This window comes from Terrapene carolina, unplaced genomic scaffold (genome assembly GCF_002925995.2).
Source record: "Terrapene carolina triunguis isolate 2854851 unplaced genomic scaffold, T_m_triunguis-2.0 Scaffold138, whole genome shotgun sequence".
Classification (NCBI taxonomy): domain Eukaryota; kingdom Metazoa; phylum Chordata; order Testudines; family Emydidae; genus Terrapene; species Terrapene triunguis.
Genome location: NW_020664489.1, coordinates 754,776 through 767,276, shown reverse-complemented (window position 1 = coordinate 767,276; position 12,501 = coordinate 754,776). Strand labels below are relative to the sequence as shown.

Sequence of the window (12,501 nt, the reverse complement as noted above, 5' to 3'; positions counted from 1 at the left end):
AGCTAATCTAATGAAATGTTTAACTCCGATTATGAATTTTCTTATTACTCTTATCCTACATTACATATTCAATATACATTTATTCTTATACATTTTGCTGAATATTTTTCTTAAATAATTAGCAAATTATGTGTCTGATTCTGCAAGCCCTTCAACCTATGGAATTCCCATTTAATTGCAGTTTGTACAAGGAGAGACAAGTTTTCTCTTTTTTTTTGTTTTTTTTTAGGATCAGCACTGAAAATAATATTTGCAGTTAAACTTCAGCAGCTGAGACCTTAGTACAATTTGATCTGAAACTGGACACATATAGGCCTACATTTTCAAAAGTGACTGGTCATTATGGTTGCCTCAATTTTTGCCTGCCCAACCTTAAAGGGGCCTGATTTTAAGAAAGTGCTTAGCAACTACTATTTGAAAACCAGGCCCCTTTAAGGCACCCCAAAAATTTAAGCAATCAAAACCTCTACACATTTTTGAAAATGTAGGCCACATTTCTTCTGTTTAGTTTGTATTAAATGCTGGGACCAATCTGATCACATTTGGAGGCCAGTGAAACATAATCAGCTATGTGTCTCCTATTCCCAGACTGGAGTCAGCACTAATGGAAACGTACACAAAAGACAAAAAAGGAGCTGATTTGATTTTAATAGAGGCTGACAAGAGACCCTGATCTCTTACTGAATTTTCTATCCAGATTTCACTTGAGTCTCAGATTAAATCTGATCCCCGTGCAAATGTACTGTAGCTAAAGCAATGTGTGCTGTGTTTTATCTATTTTGATCAGATTGGCTCCAAGTACTGATACTGATCCGATCTTTCTGGTTGTCTGCAGGAAATCTGGATTAATTAGGGTTTCTCCATTGAGTACAATGGAATTCAACTCTTTGGCCTAGCAAACTGCTATGAATAAGTAAAGAGTTTGCCAATTTATTTCTTAATTCAGGATGTTTTTGTTAAAGGAATGAGTTGTGGTTTTTTTCTCCTCCTTTCTTCCAACAAAAGGATGGATTCTCTGCTACACTATACATTTCAGTCCAAAATGATTATATTAATTATAAACTTGGTGTGACACTTTCTCAGGGTGCCCAAGACTGGGTCACCATGTTACCCTCCTCTCTCCGCCCCCCAATGAAAGGGAGTCTTTCTTGTAGTAGCCAGATGTCAGCTCCCTAATACTGCCTGCCCTTCAGCCTCTCAAGCACTCTGCTCAGGGGCTCTCCCAGCCCCTGCTTGATCTACTCCAGTCCCTGAACTCCCCAGAAGCATCCCTGTCATGGGGTGAACCACTCACCATCAGACTGGCACCTCTTCCTGATACGCTAGGGATTAGCTTGAGGCCAGTGCCCCCCTGTCCACGGTTTGCACACTGTCACTTTGTCTCTGCTGTCCGCCCACAGCCCCTCTCACAGCTCCAGGACCTGCAACATCCTCTGTGTGGCACAGCCCTCTGGCCATGTCACTATCCATGTTCCTCCCTTCCGGGCGAGGTTAGCTCCTCACTAGTCCTAGGCAGTCTTCCCACTCACTGCCTCAGTGCCTCTTGGCCAGTGGCTGGTAGGGGAACCTGGGCCCGCTCTCTTCTCTGGGTTCCAGCCCAGGCATCCTTAGCTCAGCTATCTGGGCCTTCTCGCTCTGGCCTCACTGCTCTATTCCTGGACTTCTTCCTACCTCTGGTTCCCCTTCTCTTCCTGGGCCTACCAGTTCCCAAAGCCTCTTCCCAGGAAGTCACTGCAGTCTGCACTCTCTCCTCCCTTTCTCCTGGGAGCGTCTGCTGTCTCCCTGCAGCCCATTCTCCTTTCATCTGCTGGGCTTTATAGGCCCCACCTATTTCTGCCCAACTGGGCCTCCTTAACCAGCTGCCTAATGAGTTAATTGGCCCATCTGGCCTGCATTAAACCCTGCAGGGTAAGTGTGGGATAGTCACCCCCTATAGTATCTAGCCCCTGTCACTAGACACTCACAGAAATTGCCAGGTAAGCTGTCCCCAAAGAGACAGTATATGCAGCTTGACTGGTACAACTCAGGATCAGGTTATTCATAACAACACAGCACTATAATCTATTTATAGCAAAAACAAAAATAAGGTTATTAATAAAGGTTGAGATTTAAGAGAGTGAGTAAGGATAAGAAGTGGAAACAGAACTGGTTACACATATAAAATAAAACATAAAATCCAATCTTAGGTCTACACTTATTAATATTCCTATTTTATAAAGTAGATTTTCGCCCAAGGATTCAGTCTTTGACAGAGCTGCTGGTTTTCAGTCAAAATCAGGATCCAAGTTTTCATGAATATCCCCATGCTTTACAAGGGTTTTCCTCAGTAAATGGATGACAAATTTCTTTTTGTTTCTCCTTATATTTTCCAAAAATCATTGTTTTGACACCCAAAGGATGACCCCTAAGGTGCTGGTTCCCCTACTCCTGTGTTTCCGTATACAAACAGACTTCCATTGTGTTGACTTACTACAATGCTTAATTTGCATGTTACAGAGAGATATACGTATCATCTCCTGTGTGGAAGAAATCTGTTTGTCTGGTTAAGTTTTAACATACAAGTTTAATGCATTTAATACTTATACACAGCTTCCTAAATTTCATCTGTATGTACATCTCGCAAAGATTATGATGATCAATGTGATATAAGCTTTTAATAGATCCCTTACGCCATTGGTTTTTTTTGTTTTGTTTTGTTTTTATAAATACCGTGAAAGCAGCATGTTGGGGTGTAATGAGTTTGTCCGGCGTGATCAGCGTTGCTGTTACAGAACAGTGAACTCTTTTGCCAGTTTGCATTGAGGGGTTCTTAGGGTCACACCAGGGCTAATAAGAAATGCTCATACTTGAAATGTGACAGGAATACAGCCACGTTACATGTTGAAATCCGATTAGAGAATGGCTTCAAATAAAATCCTTTAAATTAGGAATACATTAGGGCTTCCAAACAAAGGCTCTGTGGAACACTAAGGAATATTTATAGGCATTGTAGTAACCTTGCAGCTGAAAGAACAATAGATTATATCACCATTTACATGCTTTCTCGGCTTCCAGGTTGAGTTTTGTCCTTTGTTCTTGTTTAAAACTGCCCTGAGGCAGATTAGCACAATTTGATATAATCCCTGTGTATCTCTCACAGCATTTTCAGAACATGTCACGTAAATTATATAAATAAATTGCTAATGACTTCACTGTTATCCTACCCCCTGTGCATACCAAATGGTTCCAGGGAATTGAGTTCAGTGCAGTGTTGCTAGATTTTCAGTCCTAATAACATGACCCACATGGTAAACGACACTTTAAATATAATATTTTTAGAGTTGGCAATCAATACAGATTGAAAGAAGTACAATACAGAGAAGAACTAATACAAATACTGCAATTCCTGCAATGACCTTTTAAAGGTTGGGACTACCCTGATTAAATTTATATATCTGACAAATGCAATCCATACACAAAATCTAATCTCACAGCACTCTTTATTTATTTATACTGTTTATGTGAGATATCGGTATCAGGTGTATATCTCTAAAAATTGCATTCATTGTTTGAAATTTCATGCTGTGTATATGTACTGCCGTTTATAGTTCACTACTCATACAGAAGTTTATTACATAATCTCAATGAAATCAAATCCTGGGGAAATATTATAGGTATAGTATTTGCATTTTCAAAATCCATAAGTCATGCCCCAGGTAAAAATTCTATACAAATATCATGGCACTTCCTCTGCAAAGAAATATAACAAGTAAATATTAGAAACAATCTTTGCTGTGATTTTCAAAAAAAGGTGAAAGGTTTAATTGTCAGATCTATATCTTAGAACAGGAAACTTGAAGCATATGAATATCCAGCCTTAAAGTTACCCTAAGTGATTATGAAGAGATGGTTGTACCATATAGAGTAGATCAGTAGCAAAATAATTTTCTGTATATTTGCAATAATATTTTACGGTTGGCCTCAATGTCATAATAATTTGGCCATTTTTAATAGACAGGTTCCTAGAATGGGTATCACAACTGTCACATTATTTCATAATTACTTTAGTACTGTAGTAGTGGATGTAAAAAGAGAAGTGCCATCCTGTGCAAAGGAGGGGGTACTTCTAGGGTATGTCTACACCCAGCCGCTAGTTCGGTGGCTGGGAATCGAAGTTCTGGGTTCGACTTATCGCGTCTTGTCTGGACGCGATAAGTCGAACCAGGAAGTGATCGCCGTCGACTGCGGTACTCCAGCTAGACGAGAGGAGTACCGCGGCGTCGACGGGGGAGCCTGCCTGCCGCGTGTGGACCGAGGTAAGTTCGAACTAAGGTACGTCGACTTCAGCTACGTTATTCACGTAGCTGAAGTTGGGTACCTTAGTTCGAATTGGGGGGTAAGTGTAGACCAAGCCATAGACAAAGCATGTGTTCTCTATCATTACACAGCACTGAACTTTTGTCACTTAATCTCTTGTCTATATCTTTATTTTAAAAAAATTCTTATTAAGTATTATGTATATATGAAAATTGCTTCAGAAGTGGAAAGAAAACTTCCTTTACAGCAAAGGTATTGACTTTGAATTGGCCTTATATACAAAGATCTAGGAAGAAGGCAGGCATAAGCTATTTCTCAAAACAAAAGTAGATGCAAAAGTCTAGGGAAGATGTGTAGAGAAAGGGTTCAGCTTTAAAAAGAAATTCTAGTGCACAAATAATCTCACAGCATATGAAAAGATGGGAGTTGCCTTACCAAGTGGAGAGTCAGTGCTAATGAGCCAATTCAATTAAGGTGGAAGTGGGCTATTCTCAACAGTTGACAGTCCAGGGAGATTGAAGTATTCTCCTACTGGTGTGGCTGATGTGGTTAGGTCCTATGATGGTGTCCCTTGAATATATATGTGGATAGAGTTGGTACCGGGGTTTGTTGCAGGATTTGGTTCCTGGGTTAGTGTTTTTGTTCTGTGTAGTTGCAAATACTCATCAGCCACACCATCAGGGGCTCATTCACCTGCACATCTACCAATGTGATATATGCCATCATGTGCTAGCAGTGCCCCTCTGCCATGTACATTGGCCAAACCGGACAGTCTCTATGCAAAAGAATAAATGGACACAAATCTGACATCAGGAATTATAACATTCAAAAACCAGTAGAAGAACACTTCAGTCTCCCTGGACACTCAATAACAGACTTAAAATTGGCAATTCTTCAACAACAAAAAACTCCAAAAACATACTCCAGCGAGAAACTGCAGAACTGGAATTAATTTGCAAACTGGACACCATCAAATTAGGCCTGAATAAAGACTGGGACTGGATGGGTCACTACAAAAACTAATTTCCCCCTGCTGATACTCACACCTTCTTGTCAACTGTTTGAAATGGGCCACTTTCTTTACATTGGCCTCATTAGCACTACAAAAGTGATTTCCATCCCTTCTTGTCAACTGTTGAGAATAGCCCACTTCCACTTTAATTGAATTGGCTCGTTAGCACTGGCCCCCCATTTGTAAGGCAACTCCCATCTTTTCATATGCTGTGTATTTATACCTCCCTACTGTATGTTCCATTCCTTGCATCTGATGAAGTGGGTTCTAGACCATGAAAGCTTATGCCCAAATAAATTTGTTAGGCTCTAAGATGCCACAAGGACTCCTCGTTGTTTTTGCTGATACAGACTAACACGGCTACCACTCTGAAATAATCTCAGTAAACAAGAACATACATTCTGGCACTGAAGGACGCTGCACAGGCCTGAGCCCCCACACTTTCTCTCTTTGCTTATTTTATTTTGGGACAATCATATGCAAAAAGCCTTCGGCTATCAGAAGAAATTAATCAGGTGGGACATTCCTGAGATAACATCTGTCTACAGTGACAGCTTTACAAGTTACATAAATAAACAAACCAGGCTCTGCTCTAAAGGGGGGAAAGAGAAAGAAGCACAGGGACCACAAGTCTGGATGGAACTTTCCCAACTTATATGAAGTAATGGCCAAATGAATATATCAATTCCCGAAATTGTGGCAGTTCACTGTGCACATAACCACAGCTTCTATTTATCATTAATTAAAATTATTTAGCAAGAAATTAAACAAAATGTGAACTGAAGAATTTCATTTCTCAGGGGTTTGCAAACAGTCGCCAATAAATTACCGCAAACATCCATGTACTCTTCCTTGAAAGGTTCTGGGATAGTCGCCAGCAAGTTACAGTGCATCAGACATTAAATACAAACAGCACAAATTCAAAATGCCTCTGCTTTAATGGCAAATATGTATACTATAAGTTCATGACATACCATCTCAAATAACTGCTAATTATCTAAATGCACTCATTCTACTGTAAGCCCTGAACAAACAGAATACCCCTCCACCCTTAGTCAGGAATTACTTTAGCTATACTTTGCAAAGTGCCCAGTCATTTCATAATATAACTCAGGCCCAGTGATTATGCATCCTCTTCCCCACTGTGGCAAATGGGATATTTCCTGTCATAGGTGCCAACTCCATGGGTGCTGCGGGGCTGGAGCACCCACAGGAAAAAAAAAGTGGGTGCTCAGCACCCACTGCTCACAGCTGTTCAGGCAGCTGCCACCAATCAGCTGTTTGGTGGCTGGGAGGGAGGCATTTAGGGGAAGACGGAGAGCAAGGAGCGGCGGTCGGGTGGGGCCTCGGGGGTAGGGTTAGAGCAGGGTAGGCAGAGGCGAGCGATGGCAGAGTCTTGGGGGAGGGGGCGGAGTGGGGCAGGAAGAGGTGAAGTGAGGGTGGGACCTCAGAAGGAGGGGTGAAGTGGGAGCAGGAAGAGGCGGAGTTTGGGCAGGGCCTTGGGGTGGAGCATCCCCAGGGAAAAACTCAGTGCCTATGTTTCCTGTTACTGTATGTGAAGTTACTGGGGACACTTAGAGCAAACGGCACTGCAACAGAAAGCTTTTCTTGTGAACCTTTGTTAAAGGCTGGTGAAGCCCGTGAAGTCATATTTACCATTGGTGTCGGAGCTGCACCCATTTTCAACAGCGATGGTTTGGGCCTGTTCGTACTACTTGACCCACTCCCTGGACATAATTGGTGTCCCAGCTTGTAATAGGAACATGTATTGTGAACCTTTGTTCCCATGGACAGTTATAATCCCACTGAAATTTCTGCCCTCTCCATCTTAAATAGTAGTTGTTGTATGAGAGAGTTTTATCTGGGAACTGTAAGTAAAGTGGAAATCCAAATGCAGCATCCTTTTCTTCCAGTTGCCACTAAGAAAGATTTGATAAATCTTAAAGTTCTCAAATATACTGCATTTATATTGAATGTGTCACTGGATTAAAAATGTAAAAGAAAATATCTGTTACTATTAGACATTTATTGAGGATTTACAACTGTGGGCCAGCTCCTTAGTTGGAGTAAAACAGAATAACTTCATTGAGACCAATGGAATTATGTCAGTTTACACCAATGGACGATTTGGCTCTGTTAAGTAAATATGGGGTTGAATTCTCAGCAACTTAGAGTAGCTTCTGTGCTGTTGAAAATTGCAGTGGCTTATTGTGCCTCACATACACACCTGTGGGCTAAATTCACAAAGGGAGTTAGGTTCCTAAATCCCAGAATCAGGCAGCAGTGGTTTTCACAAAACCATGCACTCGGCTGCTGCTGAACCCTGTATGTGCCTAAACTCAATCAGTGCCTAAGTTTTTGCAGTGAAAATTTCCTGGCTGCCTCCGAGCATGCACAGTGCTGCTTCACTCTAGGTATCTGGAGGTCTAAGCCACAGAGTGATTCACAAACTGGGGAAGATAGGTGTTCTTCTACCTAACTCACCTGTGGGGCCAGATCCATTAGCTGTGCTCAGGGGGAGGGGGACCTTCCTCATAACTGTGGTGCAGGTATTCCCCTGGAATGTGGGAGACCCCCAGTTCCTTCCTCCAGCTGAGGGGGAGAAGGGATTTGAACAGCAATCTACCACCTTTCAGTTGAATGCCCCTAGCCACTGGGATATTCTGATGTGGGGGCTCCCTCAGTCTCTCCTGCTGAAGCTGTTCTGCTTTGTGGGGTTTTGGGGCCAGAGAGAGAGAGCACATATGTACGAGAATGACTTTATAATTGGTGGTTAAAGCATCCGCAGTCTGTGGGAGAGCCAGGATCCAGTCCTCCTGCTCTAGTAACTCTAATTATTTGTCCACAGGAGAGACTGAGGTAGCCCCACATCAGAATATCTAGAGCTCAGTGGTTAGGGCACTCACCTGAGAGGTGGCAGATCCCTGGTCAAATCCCTTATTCCTGTCAGGTGGAGAGAGTTTACTTGAACTGCCGGGGGTCTCCCACATTCTAAGTGAGTGCCCTAACCACTGGATTAAGAGTTATCAGGAGGTGGTGGCAGCAGTGGCAAGAAATTCCTTAGATGCCGGACTTCAGCAGAGGATTCACAGCTGAATTCCCTGACAGGCTTTAGGACACATACCAAAAATTGCAAAAATTCTGTAATTTCAGTTTTGAAGCTATTTGCAGCCCGTCTGAAGAACCTTTTAGTTCCAGTTTTAAATTAAGGACCCCAGTGGTTTCAATCCCTTGATAAGGAAAGCATCAGGATTTCACACCAAGACTCAGTTACCTTTTAGTCATAGAAGTGAAATGATGCATGAAGCTGTCTGTACTGTAAGATCTCATTGTTATATGAATGAGGAAATGAACTGGCTCCAAAAAGTAAAACAATTCTGAGACCGAAGAAAAGCTCAAATCTGGGCTTTCTGGAGAGGGAGTTCTTTAGAGAACTTTCTTTTGTTAATGATTTACAAATGGTGTTTTAAAGTCACTTAAGCAGTGGGAGTAGTTCTTGTGTATCTCTATGGTAGGATCAGAATGTGGCATTTCTGTTAAGAACATGTATGTTGCCTGCTTAGTTTGTCCCACCTTGCTAGGGCAGAATCCAAAATGAACTTCAGTATTATTTCTAGGTGACATTTGTAGTGGGTGACCTGTGCGCTTCTTAATCCCTTTATATCTGGACCATGCTTACAAAAGTATGAGATTCAGAGGTGTTGAAAATTTGCAATGCCAAATGAAATCAGTGGAATCAGTAGGTGCTTAGCACTATGGAAAAATCTAGATGCGGATCCAAAAAGTCTTTGTGCATGCATCTTGGAATATTCCTCATATTTTTCCCCAGTGACTAATGCTGGAAAAATATACATACCAAAAATGTATTATTTCATTAATTGATTTAGAGTTCTTTATAAATTTATCCATCCCAGGGGTGAAAGTAAAATTGAAAACTTAGTGGTATGGGGGCCGTCTCTGCACCCCCACCGCCCCCCTCTCTGGAAGGGGGGGGCCTCGGGCGGAAGGGGCAGGGCTGGGGGGTTAGAGTCCCCCAGCCAGCCCTTCCAAGCTGCCTGGCCCGCGCCACGTGGGGCTCCAGTCACGATTTAAAGGGCCCGGGGCTCCGACCGCTGCTGCCACTACCGCAGCATGACTATAGAATCTGCACCATCTCCATTTGGTCAGTTTTTCTGATTGCCAATTGGTTAAAGTAATGGTGAACAAACTAAGCTTTGCTTTATCTTTAAACAAAGTGTAGTGTGGAAAGTGCTGATGGGAATGATGGGAGCTGGGGGCAGAGGGAACCTTCTTCCCTGTGAAAAAAAGTAGCCTGTGGGAACAACAGTGAGAGGGAGTGCATTTGAAGAGTGACAACAGAGAACAAAATATAATCTGTTGAAACAAAGAAATCAATATTTTTTTATTCTTCCGAGAACTAGCTATGTGCATTTGGGGTGTATTTTCCTCTCAATGCATGCGTGTACTGGTAACTCCCATTGATTTTGTGCTTCTCTCAAGAGGAAGCTATGTACCTTCTTTGCTGGGATACTAGCTCTCTTGAGAGAACAGCTGAGCTTTCATGGTGAGATGATTTTCATGGTATCACAACATGTCCAAAATCCTGATTTATCTGCTAACTTTCCCCGAACTGGGTTAACACATTGCATGAAAAATGAACTAGACTTGAGTGTGTCCACTGGTGCTAATGTCATTTACATAACCACTGTGCATATGTATCTTGGATAAATAAATATTTCAAAGCCACAATTTAAAGGTGCATGTTATTTACCAATCACTACTTCCTCTGCAGATTGTGTAAATCAGGTTCAATGCAGTGGCTTGGTGGCTTCTCCAGTGCAAATTGTGACTCATTCTCAAGCTATAGATTTTACATTTTATCAATTAGAAATTAACTTACAATGCATTTTAGTGTGTCTTTTCCTACCAGTTACAATTTTCAGTTCAGAGAGTGAACTCTTGCTTGACATGGGGAAGCTGCAGAATTGCATTAGTCAGCTCCCTCCATCTATCGATGCATTATTCAAATTTTCATCAACAAATTCAGGGGCAGAATCTAACAGAAAAGATGAAAAACTAAAAAAAAGAACTTCCAAAACTAAAATAGGTGATTTTTAGTCCTCTTTTTTTTTTTAATTATAAAATTGGCTTTAGGAAATTTTTATAACATTGTATGTAGGGATTTTATAACCATGAATTATAATTATTCTTCAAACCACTGTTGACTGTATTTTTACATCAGATGACTCACCACAATGGAAAACCTGTGCATGGAAATTTCAGTGAAATAAGAGTATTTGACAACTTTTTAAATTATATTTAGACTTTGATATTCTATTATTTAGTGGTACTACAGTAGCAACGATAGGTCCTAACTCAAATTGTGGCTGCATTGTGCTAAGTGCTGTATAAACACATAATAAGCGACAATCTCTGTCTCAGAGCGTTTACATCTAAAGAGACAAGACAAATGGTGGGAGAGGAAACAGAGGCACAGAGAGGTGAAGAGACTTTTCCCAAGTCATACAGTAGGGAATAGAACCCAGTCTCCTGAGTTCCATCCCAGTGCTTTACCCACTATGACCCTGATCCAGCATCATTAAAGTCAATGGGGGTTTTGCCGTGGACTTCAGTGGAACAGAATCAGGGCCAAGATGACCATGTGCAATCACATAAAAACTGGGTTCCTGATATTTACCTTTAAAGAAGTCACATTGACACTTAATTTATTTTCTGAATGATGCTGCAGGAGCACAACCCTTTGTTGTGACTTCCCATGCAAGAGAGCAATTCACTCTAAGACACTTCCCACTCAACCTTACAAAGACCACTTTTGCTTTGCAGTTGACCTGGACAGATTGAATGATGATGTGAAACGTTACAGCTGCACTCCAAGGAACTACTCTGTCAATTTAAGGGAGGAACTGAAGCTGACAAATGTAGTTTTCTTTCCCCGTTGCTTCCTGGTCCAGCGCTGTGGGGGGAATTGTGGCTGTGGAACAGTGAACTGGAGATCCTGCACGTGCACAGCAGGGAAAACAGTGAAAAAATATCATGAGGTATTTCATTCTTATGTTTCTTCTTTGTGATTCCTCTGTGGGTTCCATGCTAAAGCAGACTTGGAAATACTATTCCCAGAGCTGTGTGTGCTGCCATCAGTGATTATGTTGGTGCTTCTATAGCGTTAAGGATCGGCAAACTCCTCTGAAGGCATTTAAAACTGCATGTGAGATACAATAAGGCTCGCCATTTGGGGGCAGCATGTTTGGTGAAACATACACTGAAATTGGCACTTGCACACAATGGCAATGAGTGCATTATTAATGCCTAGATGGGCAGAAAAACAAATAGGAGCTTTCTAAGTTCTACCTAAGTCACTAGGGAACATGGCTAAGAAACGTACCTTATTCCATAGACGAGAGCAAGGATCAGTGACACAGCCCAGGCAGAGATGTACTAATATAAGTGCAAGGAATGGCAAGGCATTACATATATATTTAACACATATTAATATTCTTATTCTTATTCGAAGATGCTGAGCCCCCTCAGTCCCCAGTAAAGTGGGTGGGAGCTAGAGATGTTCAGCAATTCTGAGAATCAGGCTGTAAATGTTTGTCAAACATATATAGACACAATCGAAGATTATCGCATGTATATATGTCTAATACAATATACAGCACCCACACTGAGGGGTAATGTACTATAGTGTAAAACAGCCTCCCCTGTATTCACTCGGGCCTTGTCTATGTTAAAAGGTGCCCCAGTTCTGTTAGCACACCAAAGACTGTTAGAAACTGAATTCAGCTAAAATGATAGAAGCTCAGTTTAAATTGATTGTAAGCTTCCATAAAGGGTTTTGCTTTTAAAAACTATTTTAGTTAAACTGCTGTAACTTTTAACATAGGTAAAGCCTTAGGCTTTCTTAGACCTACACACACCAATTCCTATTGATGTGCAAGGGAGCCTAATTTGGTATAAATTTTATGCTAAGGTTTTCAAAGACCGCATAAGAAGATGTAAATTTCGGTAGGGTTGCAGCTGCCCTTTCTTACACCTTCCTGTTAATTACTTTTCTTGCTGCATTCCTCTGTGTGGCCCCCTTGCTGTGTGAATTGTGAATTACACCAGCTTAGACTTAGGGTACGTCTATACTTACTTCCTGGTCCGGATGTAAGCGATCGATCTTCTGGGAT

At 41.5% G+C, this 12,501-nt stretch overlaps 1 protein-coding gene across 3 annotated transcripts in view; it reads left to right on the top strand.

Annotated features, from left to right (window-relative positions):
• The window catches only part of PDGFD (platelet derived growth factor D), a 163,417-nt gene that overhangs the window by 135,084 nt on the left and 15,832 nt on the right, over positions 1-12,501 (top strand). For all 3 annotated transcript variants that reach the window (XM_026653397.2, XM_026653398.2, XM_026653396.2), the window contains one exon: positions 11,153-11,367. In XM_026653397.2, coding sequence (XP_026509182.1) covers positions 11,153-11,367 — 215 coding nt within the window. The remainder of the gene's footprint in view (positions 1-11,152; positions 11,368-12,501) is intronic.